The following is a 12,877-nucleotide window of genomic DNA, read 5'->3' on the forward strand; positions in this document are numbered from 1 at the left end:
CAACAATATTAGCAGCGGTTGCACAAATCATCTTGCTCTACAGTGAGAAATCGAAGGCTCTGCTGAGGTTGATTTATCATGATGTTAAATGTTCTATTGCTTTCCATGAGACTTTTTATGCTGTAGTATGTAGTGTCTAAATGTGGAGCATTGTGGTTCGCTCCGGGTATCTGGTCTATATCTAGACGTCCTCTATGCGAACCATATCGATGGTTCGCAGGACGATTTTCTCTTTGCAGGGTTCTGGACTGTATCCGCCCCGCCGGGTAATCTGGGGACTATGCCTCATGGCCATCTCAGACTGTTCAAAGCCACGGCCTAGAATCAATGGCAGGGTTTGCAACTCGCGGCATACTGCCTGGTTCATTTCTTGATCCCAATGACAGCCAAGTTTCTAGGACTCTCGCCGTAATCAAACACTGGTTCCACCCAGCACTCCTTGACGCAGTCCTGCTCACGCAGATACTGCCATCGATCGACGGCAATAATGGCCTCAGCCACCGACGCGCTGAACGACATCAGAGTCCAGGTCACGCTGAGTCTTTTCTTCGTTGGCCAGTACTCGGTAGCATAACGGTCCAGCTCTTCGTCAGTGATGTTGGCCATACCTGCTTTCACCTTCTCGCCGTAAACAGGGTCACGGCTTAGCTTCACAATCGCCGCGCGGGTATATGCTTGGAATGAGGTGAAGGCCGCCTTGCGCAAAGACCCAACAATCAGAGGGTTGCCCACTTTGTCTGGGTTCTCAGAATCGTTACCGTAGAGTTCTTTTGGTACGGACGGTTTTGGTACGATCCCCCGGTCCACCAGGACACGCTGGAGGAGTGTGCGGTAGTAGTGGCGGGTGAAGAAATCTTCCGCATCATCCCGACCCCAGTTGTACGGAGCTTGGACGGCCATTGATCGAGCGGTGATATTTAGCTTCACGCCGGTCCCACCGTCGTGCCCGTAGTCTTCCAGGCGTTTCGACATTGGAAATCCATGTGGATCGTATGCGACAGCATCTTTTGTCAGGCGCGGGTGCATAGTCCGTAAGACAGGTAGCTTATACGTGGCAGGCCCAAGCCGCTCCGTCATCAGGTTGTAGCAGCACCCAATCATGGCAATCGCCTTTACGGACGGGTTTAGGATCAAGGCTCGAACACCATGATGGACAAGATTTCCGCATGAGTGTAATGACACGACCATGACCTTTGCATCCGAGGCCTGCTCGGCGCGTTCCGTCTCCGCTGGGGTGTCGCTCGTCGGGGAAACAACGTCTTTGATGATTGGCTCAAGGTAGCCATCCTTGATTTCATGCTCAATATAGTCCATTGCACCTCGTGGCCCATCCGGCTCTGCGGCTGGCTTCTTCACATTATTGCTTTTCGGGAATGAGCCGAGTTCATCTGCTGTGACGCTGATATCACGGAAAATATTGATTTCTGCCACATCCTCGCCATTTCCAGTTTCACCCTTGTCTGCATCGGGCACATCCGTCTGTTTTGGCTGGGGTTCTGGTTTCTCCACTGCCAAATCTGGATTCTCGCAGACCTTGCAATCGTCTGGCTTCTTGTCAAGCCGCACCTTCTTCTTCTCAGCTAACCTCGCGTAGACGTCCATACGGTTGGCGCCGTTGATAAACTGGTGTCTCCGCTCAATGGCAACGATATTCCTGTTATACGGGGAACTAGCCAGCGTCCGCCCAAGGTAGTTCTGGCCCGATCCAAAGTCCACAATATGCGAGATACCCTCGCCCCGCTCCTCCTTCACGGTATTACACAGCGAATTGACGTATTTCGAGAAATGCGCCACCTCGTGGTATTTCTTAACCTTCATCCCCACAGCAATCCGCGGCGGAATTGTGGCCTTGCCCGATTCGCGAGGCGTAAACTCCCGGCGCAGGGTGAGTCGGCGAATCTGCGAGATGTACTCTAGCAGCGACAGCGGGGGTAAACCCGGGACATCTCTCCACTCCTGCCCTGCAACATTTCCCTGTTTGTGAGCCGCTAGGATCGGTTCGATGTCGTCGCGCAGAAGCAGGTCAATGATGTTTGCGATGTGGTGGTATTCAAAAAAAACTCTCCAGTCTTCGGGCAGAAGCGTGGTATAGAGGTCGGGCTCGCGCGTCAAGAAATCCAGCATATGTACGCCTCCGCAGAGGTGCCTGAAGAGGTCTGAGGACGTAGCGAACGACAGGAGAGCTTCGACGTAGGCATCTGGGTCTGACCACTCGTCGGGGAGTGGGAGGCTTCTCGTCGCGGGCATTGCGGGCATTGTATCGGGTAGGATTGCAGTATTAATTCATGGACAAGGCGCCTAGATAACGGATGAATGAAGCTCCAGCGCGGCAGCTGTATCAGAGGCCCGTCTAGACTGGTGGCAGATATCCAGAAAATTTCAACGGGCAGTGGTGGGGTCGGTCGGGCCCGGACTGAACGGGAATCTCTCGGTCTGGGGAACCTTCGACTCCTCCAGCTCTCGGTTGACGGTTCCCCCAGGATCGACCACAAACTCAAACTCAGTGTTGGCTGGACCCTGGATAGCCGGAACTGATCTTCGTTCTTCACGATCTTTCTCTCTGTTTCTAGTTTCTACGTCCGTCCGGTTCCTGGCGGTGTGCCCTTGTCGCCATGACACTATCCCAACAGCCACTAGTAAGGCCCTGGAGCCCCCGCTATTGGAGCAGCGGAAAAAACGAAAACAAACTAGCGGTCCAGGGCATCTGCTGATCCTATCATAGACCACTCACAGGTTACATATTTTTTTCTTCATCGGGCTATCGCGGCAGAGGCGTCGTCTCCGCGGTGTCCTTTGTGAGCCGGGCGTCAATTCGGGCCCTCCCTCCCTAAGTCCCGACCAGCAAACAAGTCCGCCACCTCTCAATCAAGGATAGTCCGTTTTGATGTCAGGACACGTCCCCCAGCTCTGCAGGGAGAGGGAGATCCGGCGAGGGATGGTGCCATTCCACGTATGATATAAAAGCCAGCGATACCTCCAGGTAGCCCACTGGTCCTGCACCCTGCATACTCCGCTTCTTGGTGCTTCGGTCTGCAGCGCAAGGAGGGCTGGCGATTCGGCCAACGCGTCATCCCGTCGCACATGATACCTCCTATCTTGGTATGGCAGCTGAGGGATTTGCGGGATTTCTTTATATTGAAGTCATTGCTTGTTGAGACAGCGAGGGCCGAATTTCTGCGAGGGGCTCCTTCAATGGACTATATTACTCTGTACCCCCAGAACGCATTGCGAGTTGGATGATCCAAGGAAACATGGTAAGTGTACAAACCTTGGGGAGTTCCAAACGGAAACCAAGCACGCGACCCTAATCCTTCCAATATATCTAGGGACCAATTCATAGAAGGCAATGCGCTCCACCATTCGGCCTTATCGCCGATGTTCTTTTCCAGATCATCATCAATGGCGATGCGAGCACTATATTGACGCTCTGCCTAATCAACAAAACCACATTCGACACAATCAAGGTCCTAGAACCGCACATCTGCAAATGGTTTATGCGCCTCCATGACATCGACACCTTTAGCCCATTACTCACCCTGAACCCATGGACCGGCAAGCAAAATGCATTAACAGTGCACACCCTGGTACGATCTTTGTACCGCCATAATGTCGCACGCTGTCTGTCTCGCCAGATCGTCCCGTCCGTATGGGGTCCGTTCTACGACGACGACAAGGCTGAAATGAACTTTGAGGCAGAGCTTAAACTTGCCAACCGTCTAGAACGAGGCTTCCACGTGCTCTTCCACATGGCCGACATCTCACGCGACATTAAACGAGGGCGCCAATTCCATAGAAAGGCATCCCTCTCATCGTCGATGTCTAAACGCCTAACCAAGCTCCACAAGCGCCTGAAAGAGTACAGTGATATGAATTTCGACTTCAACTCACCGGACAGCAACAACAACAACAACTACTACTACTACCAGAAACTCCTCTTACAACCAGACCACACAAAACCAAGATCAAAATCCCACACCACCGAAATCCTAAAATGGGCCCAAACAGAATCTGAAATCGGCCAGCGCCGCCTCGACTTCCGGGCAAACCACCTAGACGAAAAATCCGAAGTCGCCTTCCACTGCACCCTCCGCATGCTCCGCGAGCTCCTAGAGCGGATAGTTCTCCGGCACGGCCCCAGACTCTGGCACCGCGACACGAGAAACGAGTATAGCGTCGTCTCGTGGTTTCTGCTTAACCAGGGCCCGCGGGATCTGGCTAAACTAGTACTCACCCCACAGGATGAATGCTGCCATTACCATTTCCACCCGGACCCCAGTACAGATGGCGAGGAATGCTTATTCTCGAACCCACTAGACGAATACTGGGACGCATGGAAGGATTCTCCTGGCCTTGGCTGTGCGGGGGCGCGCAAAGGTGCATGTGTAAGTCCAGGTCTAGATGCAGACACCTACGCAGATATGGGGATAGACATCCGCCTATGCAGAAGCATAAATATGCGTATTGGCAAGATCTCAAGCTCAAACTCAAACTCAAACACAAACACAAATCTCAATCCAACGCCAACACCAATGCCAACATCATCAAACCCAGTCTCAAACTGCAACTGCAAACGCCGCGTCCGCAGCTGGAGCGTAAAACCCGCACTCTTCGATAACCAGGGCAGAGGATACAACCGCGCCGCAGAGCGGTATCTGAAAGAGATGTGGGGCCAGAGGCATGTCGGACTACACCAGGCGTTTACGATGGGGATTTTTGCAACGGTGTTTTAGATTAGCTTACCCCCTAGCGAGCCTTAGCTTTCGGCCTTCAGCCTTGGAGAAGTTCGGGTACAGTAGTCTGTGGGGTGCTGGGGTTTGTTTTTTGTTTTGTTTTGGGCTGGATTAAGTTTGGCTGTCATGCTATCTACGGCGCAAGTATGCGGCAGGTTGCGGGTGGCAAATCTACTCAGAATACAGAGTACGTATAATGCGGTCAGGCTCCACTTGGGAATAGGATGAATGTTCCGGAATATGTGTATTGCGTCGATTGGAATGTCGATTGGAATGCCGAAACTACATGTATGATGTAGATCGGTGTTTGAGCGTGCGTGGAGGTCCGAGCCCGTTAGGGGTATTTCAGGTCGGAGGGCTGATTTTCGGATGCCAAGGTTGCGATCGCATTGATATCATGGATAACTTGGAGCTTAGCCTAACCGACGATGTAGTCCGAGGCACTGAGACCCTGAGTGGAAGCAATCTGAAGAATTGGAACACGTGAAGATCGCGTTCAGGGACCGGGAGTCGGCAGGCGGGACTTGGCTATGGTCTAACTACGATATACAGTATAAATTCTCCATCAGTACGGAACTCCGAGCCTAGGGCAGAATGGATAGTGGGCACTGGAGTGACGAAATCCGGTATTCGGTAGCCTACATGAAGATCTACATGGATCTGACATCGTAATTCAAATCGTTTAACTGATACTCCGACAAGTAATGCTAAAAACATGAAACAATCAAAAGGACATGATATGGGAATCAGAATGTAAACTGTAAAAAGGGCGGCTGCGACCCAGCCTTAGCCCCTAGATGCGCGTAACGCATACATTTTGCTATTTAGCACGATCGATCAGTACCGACACTCCAGTCACTTACTCGTCAAGAGAAAGAGCAGAATGACGGCAAGAATCGATCTCCTACTGCAACGTAGTCGTATGCAATACTTCCCCTGAAAAGCAGGTAAAGTGAGCATGTACATCGGAATGAAGATGGGTGGTGAGACGGAGTATTCACATGAGCGAGGACAGGTAGAAGAAAAAAGTAAGTGGTAGCTATCAAATATATCTTCGAGAAGTGAAATCAAGTGGTCGGCCCGCAGCTGGGAGCAAAAGAGTGTGGAAGTGACCGGCCGAAATGGTTGAAAGTAAATTCAAAAACAAACTGTAGGTACAGATCGCAAGCGATGTGGTTGGCTTCCTCCCGAAACAATAGGTTTTCATCTCAGAACGCCTATCGTGGAGTCATGATACCGTACAAAATGTTCCAGTTTAGTGTCCGTGGCCATGGCTGTGGCGCTTGTGAGCCTCGAGGTGGTCGTGGTGACGCTTCGCCGGCTGTTGGGCGGCTGTTTCAGTTGGGAGGACCTGCACAACGGTTGAAGAGGTCCGGGTGACAGTTTTGTAGTCGGTGGAAACGACTTCCACGGGGTGTGTCTCAGTCTTCAGGGGCTTGCCATTCTCGTCGACAAGGACAACAATTTCCTCCTCAACCCAGACGATCTCTTGCGTGACGGAGTTTTCAATGTAAGAGGTGCTAGGCGTAGGAGTCGGGGTCGGGGTCGAGGTCGAGGTCGAAGTAGAGGTGGCGGTCGGTGCTGGCACCTCAGTGGTCGAGCTGGATGAAGTCTTGGGGTCAGCGGCAAACACGTTGCCGAGGTCTCCCACGCCGGGCAGTGAAAGGCTGATGCCTGAATCGGTGCTTGACGGAGCGGCGGAGCTCGAAGACGAGGAACTGGAAGAGTCGTCGTGACCATCAGTGTACTCGATAGGGAAGGCACGCTCGGGGCCCCATGTGATCTTCAAGTTGTTAGGAAGGCCACCCTTGACATTCTTAACTTCCTCATCTTTGAGAATGTCGGGGATGTCGAAGGAGCAGAGGTTTTGCTCGATCACGTTTTGGATGTCAAAAATGGGGCAATCTTGGATCTCGCCAGATGGGTTTGTGCATTTCTTGACGGCCTCATCCAGGACACCATCTTCCCAGCCCTCCATGAAGTCACCGTGGTAGCCGTATCCAGTGGCGTCACCAGTGGAAAGAGCAAAGAAGCCGTCGCGGTGCTTGAACGCATATGTGTTCCAGATAGTTTCAAACATCATAGAGACAGTACGGTGCTCGAAACCCTCGGGGCAAACACCATCGTTGACCAGCGAGGGGTAGGCCATGTGGGATTTGTGGTCGTCAGCATCCTTATCCTTGCCGTTCCAGCACGAGGGGAACATCAATTCGAAACGAATACCGTTAGGGCAGTTCTCATCAAGCCATTTCTTCTCGGGCAAGTAGTGACGGGTGAGAGAATCCTCGGCTTGTCCGGCGTAGTTCATGCAGTTGAAACCAAGAGCCTTCTGCTCAAGGGCGCTCTGCGAAATAGCATCTCCGCTCCATTCAGACTTCGGTGGGTCAGGGACGGGCAAGGTGAAGTTCCGGCGGAATGGGTCGCCAGCAACCATACGGAATCCCTGGGGGAACGGCACAACTTTCTCGCCAGTTAAGAGGTAGTACCTAAAAAACGTCCATCCGGTTAGTCGTACAACGAGATGTTATTGGAACAGGGTCCCCTACGCAAGCAAGCCTCCGACTTCATCCACGAGTTCGGAGTCGCCGGTCTCGTTGTCAATGAAGTACAGGGAGGGGGCCCAGTAGGCCGACTTGTCCTGTCTGACGGCGCACGATGTGCAGCTTCCCTGAAGCAGGGTCGACCTGTCCGCATCCATGGAAAACCCTAAAGGGACGAAATTTAGCGTGAGAACGAAGCAACGTTGAGAGGTTAAACCAACCATTCGATCCGTGAACAGTGTGGACGTGGTACGAAGGCTCGCCGGGGTCCATCAAAGGGTCCATTCTAGCAAGACCGCTTCGGCCCTGGCAGGGAAGACGCCAGAAGGCATCGGCAACGCCAGCGAAGGCGGCCAGACCCGCGACCAGGCTGGCATCAAGGCGCATCTTCGAAGGCATGATCGTGATCGATAACAGACAAAAGGAGTGACGAAGTTGGGTTCTAAAGAGCGAAAAGTGTTGAGGTTAAGTCTTCACGACTCAGTCGCGCTGTAAGCTATCGCCTCGGACGATGGTTAGACTTTAATCAATAAAGCGTAACAAGAAATGAATCAATGCATTGGCGTCGTCGGGTCGTGTTGAGTGTTGTCGAATGGAAGAAACAGTTGCACCGGGCAGGGAATGGGGTATATCAAACACGAAGGGACAACAACAACAACAACAAAGAAAACCAGGAAGCGACGCATTCCTCCCCCAGAAGGCCAAGGAGGTCCGATACTGGGTGGCCAGTAAAAGGAAAGTTCCAAAGGAAGGTGGACGCAGGTGGCGGGTGCGCGAACAAGGGAGAGCCCCTTGCAGTACAGAAATGGGGGATTGCAACAACCCCTGCAGGGCCACGAGGGCGATGGCGAGATCGAAGAGCAGACAGCAGTATAACGAGCGCAACGGAGCCGACAGAAATCCAGGAAAGTAACGAAGAGCGACGGCGACAGAGTGTGCAGTGCAGAACAATCACGGAAAAGTAACGTACCTAGTGATGAGCGACGGGTGAAGCAGCTGGAATGGATGCGACCTGGAAAGTGTTAGAGAGGAACCAGGAATGCAGGCACAGGTAGGTATGGGAAAACGCACCTGGGGCGATACAGCAGGCCAACACCCTTCAAGCAAGCGAGCAAACGAGAGACTGGGGTGAAGCAAATGAAGAAAAGAGTTGGAACGAACGCAGAAGGAAAAGCAGAGCAGAAGAAGCGGAAGAGCGAAAATCAGCCCAAGCGCCGTTTGATATGGAGTTCGAGGGGAAAGGAGTCAACACTCAAACAATCTTATTGCAGGCCAATCAGCGGCCGAGTTGCCCGTTCTTTGGCTTTCAGAGAATTAATTTAACTATCCAAGACTAAGAGTAATCCATCTTGTGAGATCCATCTCAGTCCCAGTCCTCATTCTCAGTCCCCCCGCCTTGGCTGCTAAGAGCCTAACTGGTGACTATCGATGTGACCAAACTCTACGAGATGATCCGAATAACAGAACTGGCGGTGTCGAGAAAACAATAATATCAATCGGGGGCCAAATGTGTTGGCTGGTATACCTCGTATCTTCTCAGACGGGGGCCACTCATCTTACGCGCGGGGGTTCTCTTCGTCTTCCTCATCCAACCCGAATCCAACGCTGCCACTTCCATCATTTCATCGATCACCGTCAGGGGTCCTCCCTCGTGCTCCAGAAATTTCATCAAAGGGGGCCAAGGTGCCAGGAGACTAGGAGAGGCAGTGCCTGCCTGCCCTTCCCCACTGCGCTCCACCCAGAAATTGGACTGATCTCCAGGGGAAGCCAGCAGGCCCAACTCTCGTATCCACGGAACCACGCCCAGTAGACGCCGGCACTGCAGGGTTCGCTCCTGAAACAGGAACCGGTCGAATCACATCGTGGCCTGCCAAGGCACCACGCCCAATCCAACTGGATGAAACGGTCGGACATGGAGTTGGGTCCGGATGGACCGATGGAGCCATGTCGTCAGTGTCACCGTTCGCTGTTCGACCATGTACATACTCAAACAGGCGCGGCGCTTTCCAGGTGTCTGAATAATGAAATCTATGAATTGCTGCTCTTATCAATACAGCTTTGGCTCTCTCTCCTCTATCCTCCTCGCCGTCGCCCGCCTTCACGATACCTCCGCAGCCAAGATAATTCCGGATAACACGAAACGCGCACGAACGGTGGATCGCCTTCCTCGGGATATTAGTGGCATATATCAGGTCGAGCAAGAACTCCAGCGTTCCAAGTTCGCCCGGCCCCCGACCCTCCGGCTCTTCAGGTCGCCATCCGCAACCATCGAGCGAACTGTCCAGTCTGTTACACCTCCATCAATCCACCCAGTTGAAACCCGCGTGCGACACAAAGGGTGGTCCAAGTGTGACGAGCCCAGCAGTCGCTCCCGCATTCTCCGATATGCGCACACCGTATTTCGTAGTTGGAGGAAAGCTGGGAACAGAAGCACCTCGGTGTTGGTGTTGTAGAATCATGAAGCCAATAAGAATGGTGGAGCATCGACCACTTTTGTTGCCTTCCCGTCGGGAGATTCAGATCTTCCCAATAGCGGCTGCATCATTATTCCATCTGGGCTTCTGTAAGCTGATCCGCAAATCACACCCCGTTGATCCCAATCTGCCACCCTTCAATGGCAGAAGCTTGACTCTCCAACGACCCTGAATAATATTGAAATTCAGCAGCCGCCATCGAATAATGTCTGACACTCACCCAGACGCAAGGCGCAAGGGCAAGGCAGAAGGCACAATCCATCCTCTCGTGGCCTTCGTGGCTCAAGTACCTCTCCCTGCTGATCACCAACACCCCGCGGCACCGAAGATTCCTTATGTCGCATATCCTTGCCGGACAACTTGGCCGTCTTTCAAGATGCGCCTAGACGCAAACTAGCTACATCTTCATCGATGATCAAGCCGAGTCAGTGGACGACAGCAGGGACCCCGGATCGAAGCTTTTTCCTCTACTGTCCTAAATCTCGGCTTGATCTGGTTTCCAGCTAAGATTTCACGGTTGCCTGAAAGTGAAACAAGTACAAGCCCTTATCGCGAGTCAGGGCTGCGGGGAGGATCCCGATGCCCCGAATTAACAAATATACGAGTCGTCGAACACGTTCCCTCGATCGGTAGCAGGATCCAGAATACACTTTGGTCTCGACTCCATACACCGGATAGGCGGATACACCTTCGTCATAATGGAGTGGCACGGAACAATACGAAGCCAGAAGTACAACGCATGAAGGATGATATTCGTTTGGTCCGACTACAGCCTGCACCATCTCATCAGTGTCACCGTACCGATTGTACCCGTGCCTACTCCAAATCCAACTAACAATCCAACAACATCCTGGACTGTTGGAACCACGCCTTCTCACTTGACAGATTCCCGAACGAACTATGAAGGCAACAACGATTCGCCGTGTCTCTCCTTCCAAAACAGATTCCAGGCAACTAAGGCAGGGATCTCGCAGCCGCACCTTCCTCGTGACTCGTGAGGCGTTCACCGTCCGTTCTCCTTCGTATTCACAAGGAAGGCGCAACTAAAACCAGCAGACAGCCGGGCCTCTCCTTTCCACCAACGCCACCCACTGTACATCGCATCCCCGCTTACCGAGATTATAGAAACCGCCCCATCCCCACAAGACAAGTGTGATAGACTGGCCCGGGCATCGCTACAGCCTGCTTAATGCAACTACAAGTGCTATTGCGTTTTAGGTATATGCTCCATCACTATTCGGTACGCCTTTCAAACGCTGGAATATGCCTGGATGTGACCGTCGTGAAGGATGGTTGGCTTATGTCTATGACGGTTTAAGCCTCCGTCGCACGATCTTTGATAGGACGGCATTGAGGTTGCAACCTCGCCTGCGCGGGGGCTGAAAGGCAAAGTGCCGCGTCTCGCTGCGATGAAGCTGCATGGGCTAGACGAGTTGGAGATAATTGAGATTCATTTACGTACTCGCCCAAAAAGGAGAAATTGAAGAGAAACTCCAACGTCAAAAGGTAGGTGCGCAAGGATGGGAAGACGCAGGAAGAAAACGACACTGCCACGCTCTGCAGTATCAGATGGAAACGATCTGATGGGCATGACCATAAGCCAAATCCTGTAGTGTTGGGTTGGTGTGCATGAGTTGATTAGGGAGGACGCGTACAAACCTACCGACCAAGAGTCGACTCGGTCTTTCGTCCTCATTCTTGCAAGTGGCAAGCCAAACCCGTAGCTGTAAATGTTTTCTCGGCAAGACTGCATTGTTTGACCTCGTCAACTGCTTGACGGCCTTGTGGTTGCGAGAGATGGGTCGAAGTTGTGTCCAATATAATTTGTGGATGTTCGATGGAACGAATGGTTTTTCAATAAGTAGTCTTTGCGTGAGTCTAGTGAGTAATGCTTTCATTGGCATGTCTTACTCAAATGAACCCAATATATATTTTTGGCATAAAAGCAAAACAGGATACCCAAATGAACATCTTGGTGGCCGCATAGTTCTGTTCCATATTTTATATATAAATTCAAACCACAGCGGTAAAGGATGGAATATTCATACCGAGTATTTTCTGTCGACATTGACGATCCCGGTGAAGGCGGTAACTTCACCGTTTACATCAATATCGAATTGGCAAGGTCGACAATTCACCGTTTGCACCTTCAAAGAAGCCTTCATCATAGAGTTACACAAGGAAAGCTCGCTTGTTCCTAGCGTGTCAATGTAGAGGTATAAATAGGCCTTCCATAGCTGTNTCTAATCGAAAACCATGCACTTCTTTTCATATCGATTTAGTAGAGACGTTTCCACATTTTCTAGTGCCTTGCCAACTATCATCTGCGGTTACCGCCATAGCCCAAAATGCTCTCCATATAACTGACTATACTCCGAATGATCTTCTTATCCATGCCCAAACCTTTACGCAGGGCCAGATGCCACTAATAAGCAGCAACTCGAGTTCCTGTTGAGAACTCTCTCACCCATATCGAGCTCCCAGTTTGAATAGCAGGAGCAGGAATAAATGAGCTAACGAGAAAAAGCAAATACATACAGCTCAGCTCTCGCCCGGATCTACGAGTAAGACAAGACTTCAGAACTTCAGACACTGCAAATGCCAGGTCAGTTATCTTATCAGGCCATCCACATACCATACCATACCATATCACATCACATCATATAAATATGGATCTATCGGCGTATAGTTTATCTCGGGCTCGTTCCACCACACCGATTCCGCGTGGCATATCCAACAAACCACACACAGCACGCCAAGGGAGGCTGGATCTGGATCTGTCCAATGCCCTGATTGATTTCATGATCTGGATCTGATGATCCTGATCCGACATGACTCGACATCGGCGATCTACGCAGCCTTCAACGTGTAGATAGGGCTCGGCATAACTGAACTGTGACAGTCCCGAACGCATGTTTTCTTTTCCTTGCTGGCTCCAATAAAACTCATGCTCAAACTTAAACCGCGGGCTATGGACTGTGGATTTTGATTAAGCGTCGGGTCCTTGCTTTAGTACGTAGTTTAATGGTATGTATCCCGTTCCTATCAAGCAGATACTATACGATGCAGATCTGACAAGGACCATGTGGAAGAGAAGAGAAGAAACGATAATTGGTTGTAGACATGGTATCCT

General features: G+C 51.6%; 4 protein-coding genes across 4 annotated transcripts; 2 read left to right on the forward strand and 2 right to left on the reverse strand.

The window, feature by feature from the left end:
* Nucleotides 1–92: 92 nt before the first annotated feature.
* On the reverse strand, nucleotides 93–1,832 carry ASPSYDRAFT_50589 (uncharacterized protein). Its single transcript, XM_040848115.1, has one exon. The coding sequence runs from the start codon at nucleotides 1,816–1,818 to the stop codon at nucleotides 364–366; it is 1,455 nt and encodes a 484-aa protein (XP_040697647.1). The 5' UTR covers nucleotides 1,819–1,832; the 3' UTR covers nucleotides 93–363.
* A 1,506-nt stretch (nucleotides 1,833–3,338) lies between these two features.
* Nucleotides 3,339–4,730, forward strand: ASPSYDRAFT_161741 (uncharacterized protein; the record flags this gene model as incomplete). The annotated part of the gene is made up of 2 exons (XM_040843025.1): nucleotides 3,339–4,386; nucleotides 4,552–4,730. Coding segments are annotated over 2 exons (1,227 nt in total), but the record flags the coding sequence as incomplete, so codon positions are not given.
* Nucleotides 4,731–5,985: 1,255 nt separating this feature from the next.
* On the reverse strand, nucleotides 5,986–7,669 carry ASPSYDRAFT_61808 (DUF1996 domain-containing protein; the record flags this gene model as incomplete). Its single annotated transcript, XM_040850036.1, has 3 exons — nucleotides 5,986–7,216; nucleotides 7,277–7,436; nucleotides 7,492–7,669. The coding sequence occupies 3 exons, from the start codon at nucleotides 7,667–7,669 to the stop codon at nucleotides 5,986–5,988; spliced, it is 1,569 nt and encodes a 522-aa protein (XP_040697649.1).
* A 24-nt stretch (nucleotides 7,670–7,693) lies between these two features.
* On the forward strand, nucleotides 7,694–8,190 carry ASPSYDRAFT_50592 (uncharacterized protein). Its single transcript, XM_040848116.1, has one exon. The coding sequence runs from the start codon at nucleotides 7,863–7,865 to the stop codon at nucleotides 8,181–8,183; it is 321 nt and encodes a 106-aa protein (XP_040697650.1). The 5' UTR covers nucleotides 7,694–7,862; the 3' UTR covers nucleotides 8,184–8,190.
* Nucleotides 8,191–12,877: the final 4,687 nt, after the last annotated feature.

This window comes from Aspergillus sydowii, assembly GCF_001890705.1.
Source record: "Aspergillus sydowii CBS 593.65 unplaced genomic scaffold ASPSYscaffold_15, whole genome shotgun sequence".
NCBI classification, from domain to species: Eukaryota; Fungi; Ascomycota; class Eurotiomycetes; order Eurotiales; family Aspergillaceae; genus Aspergillus; species Aspergillus sydowii.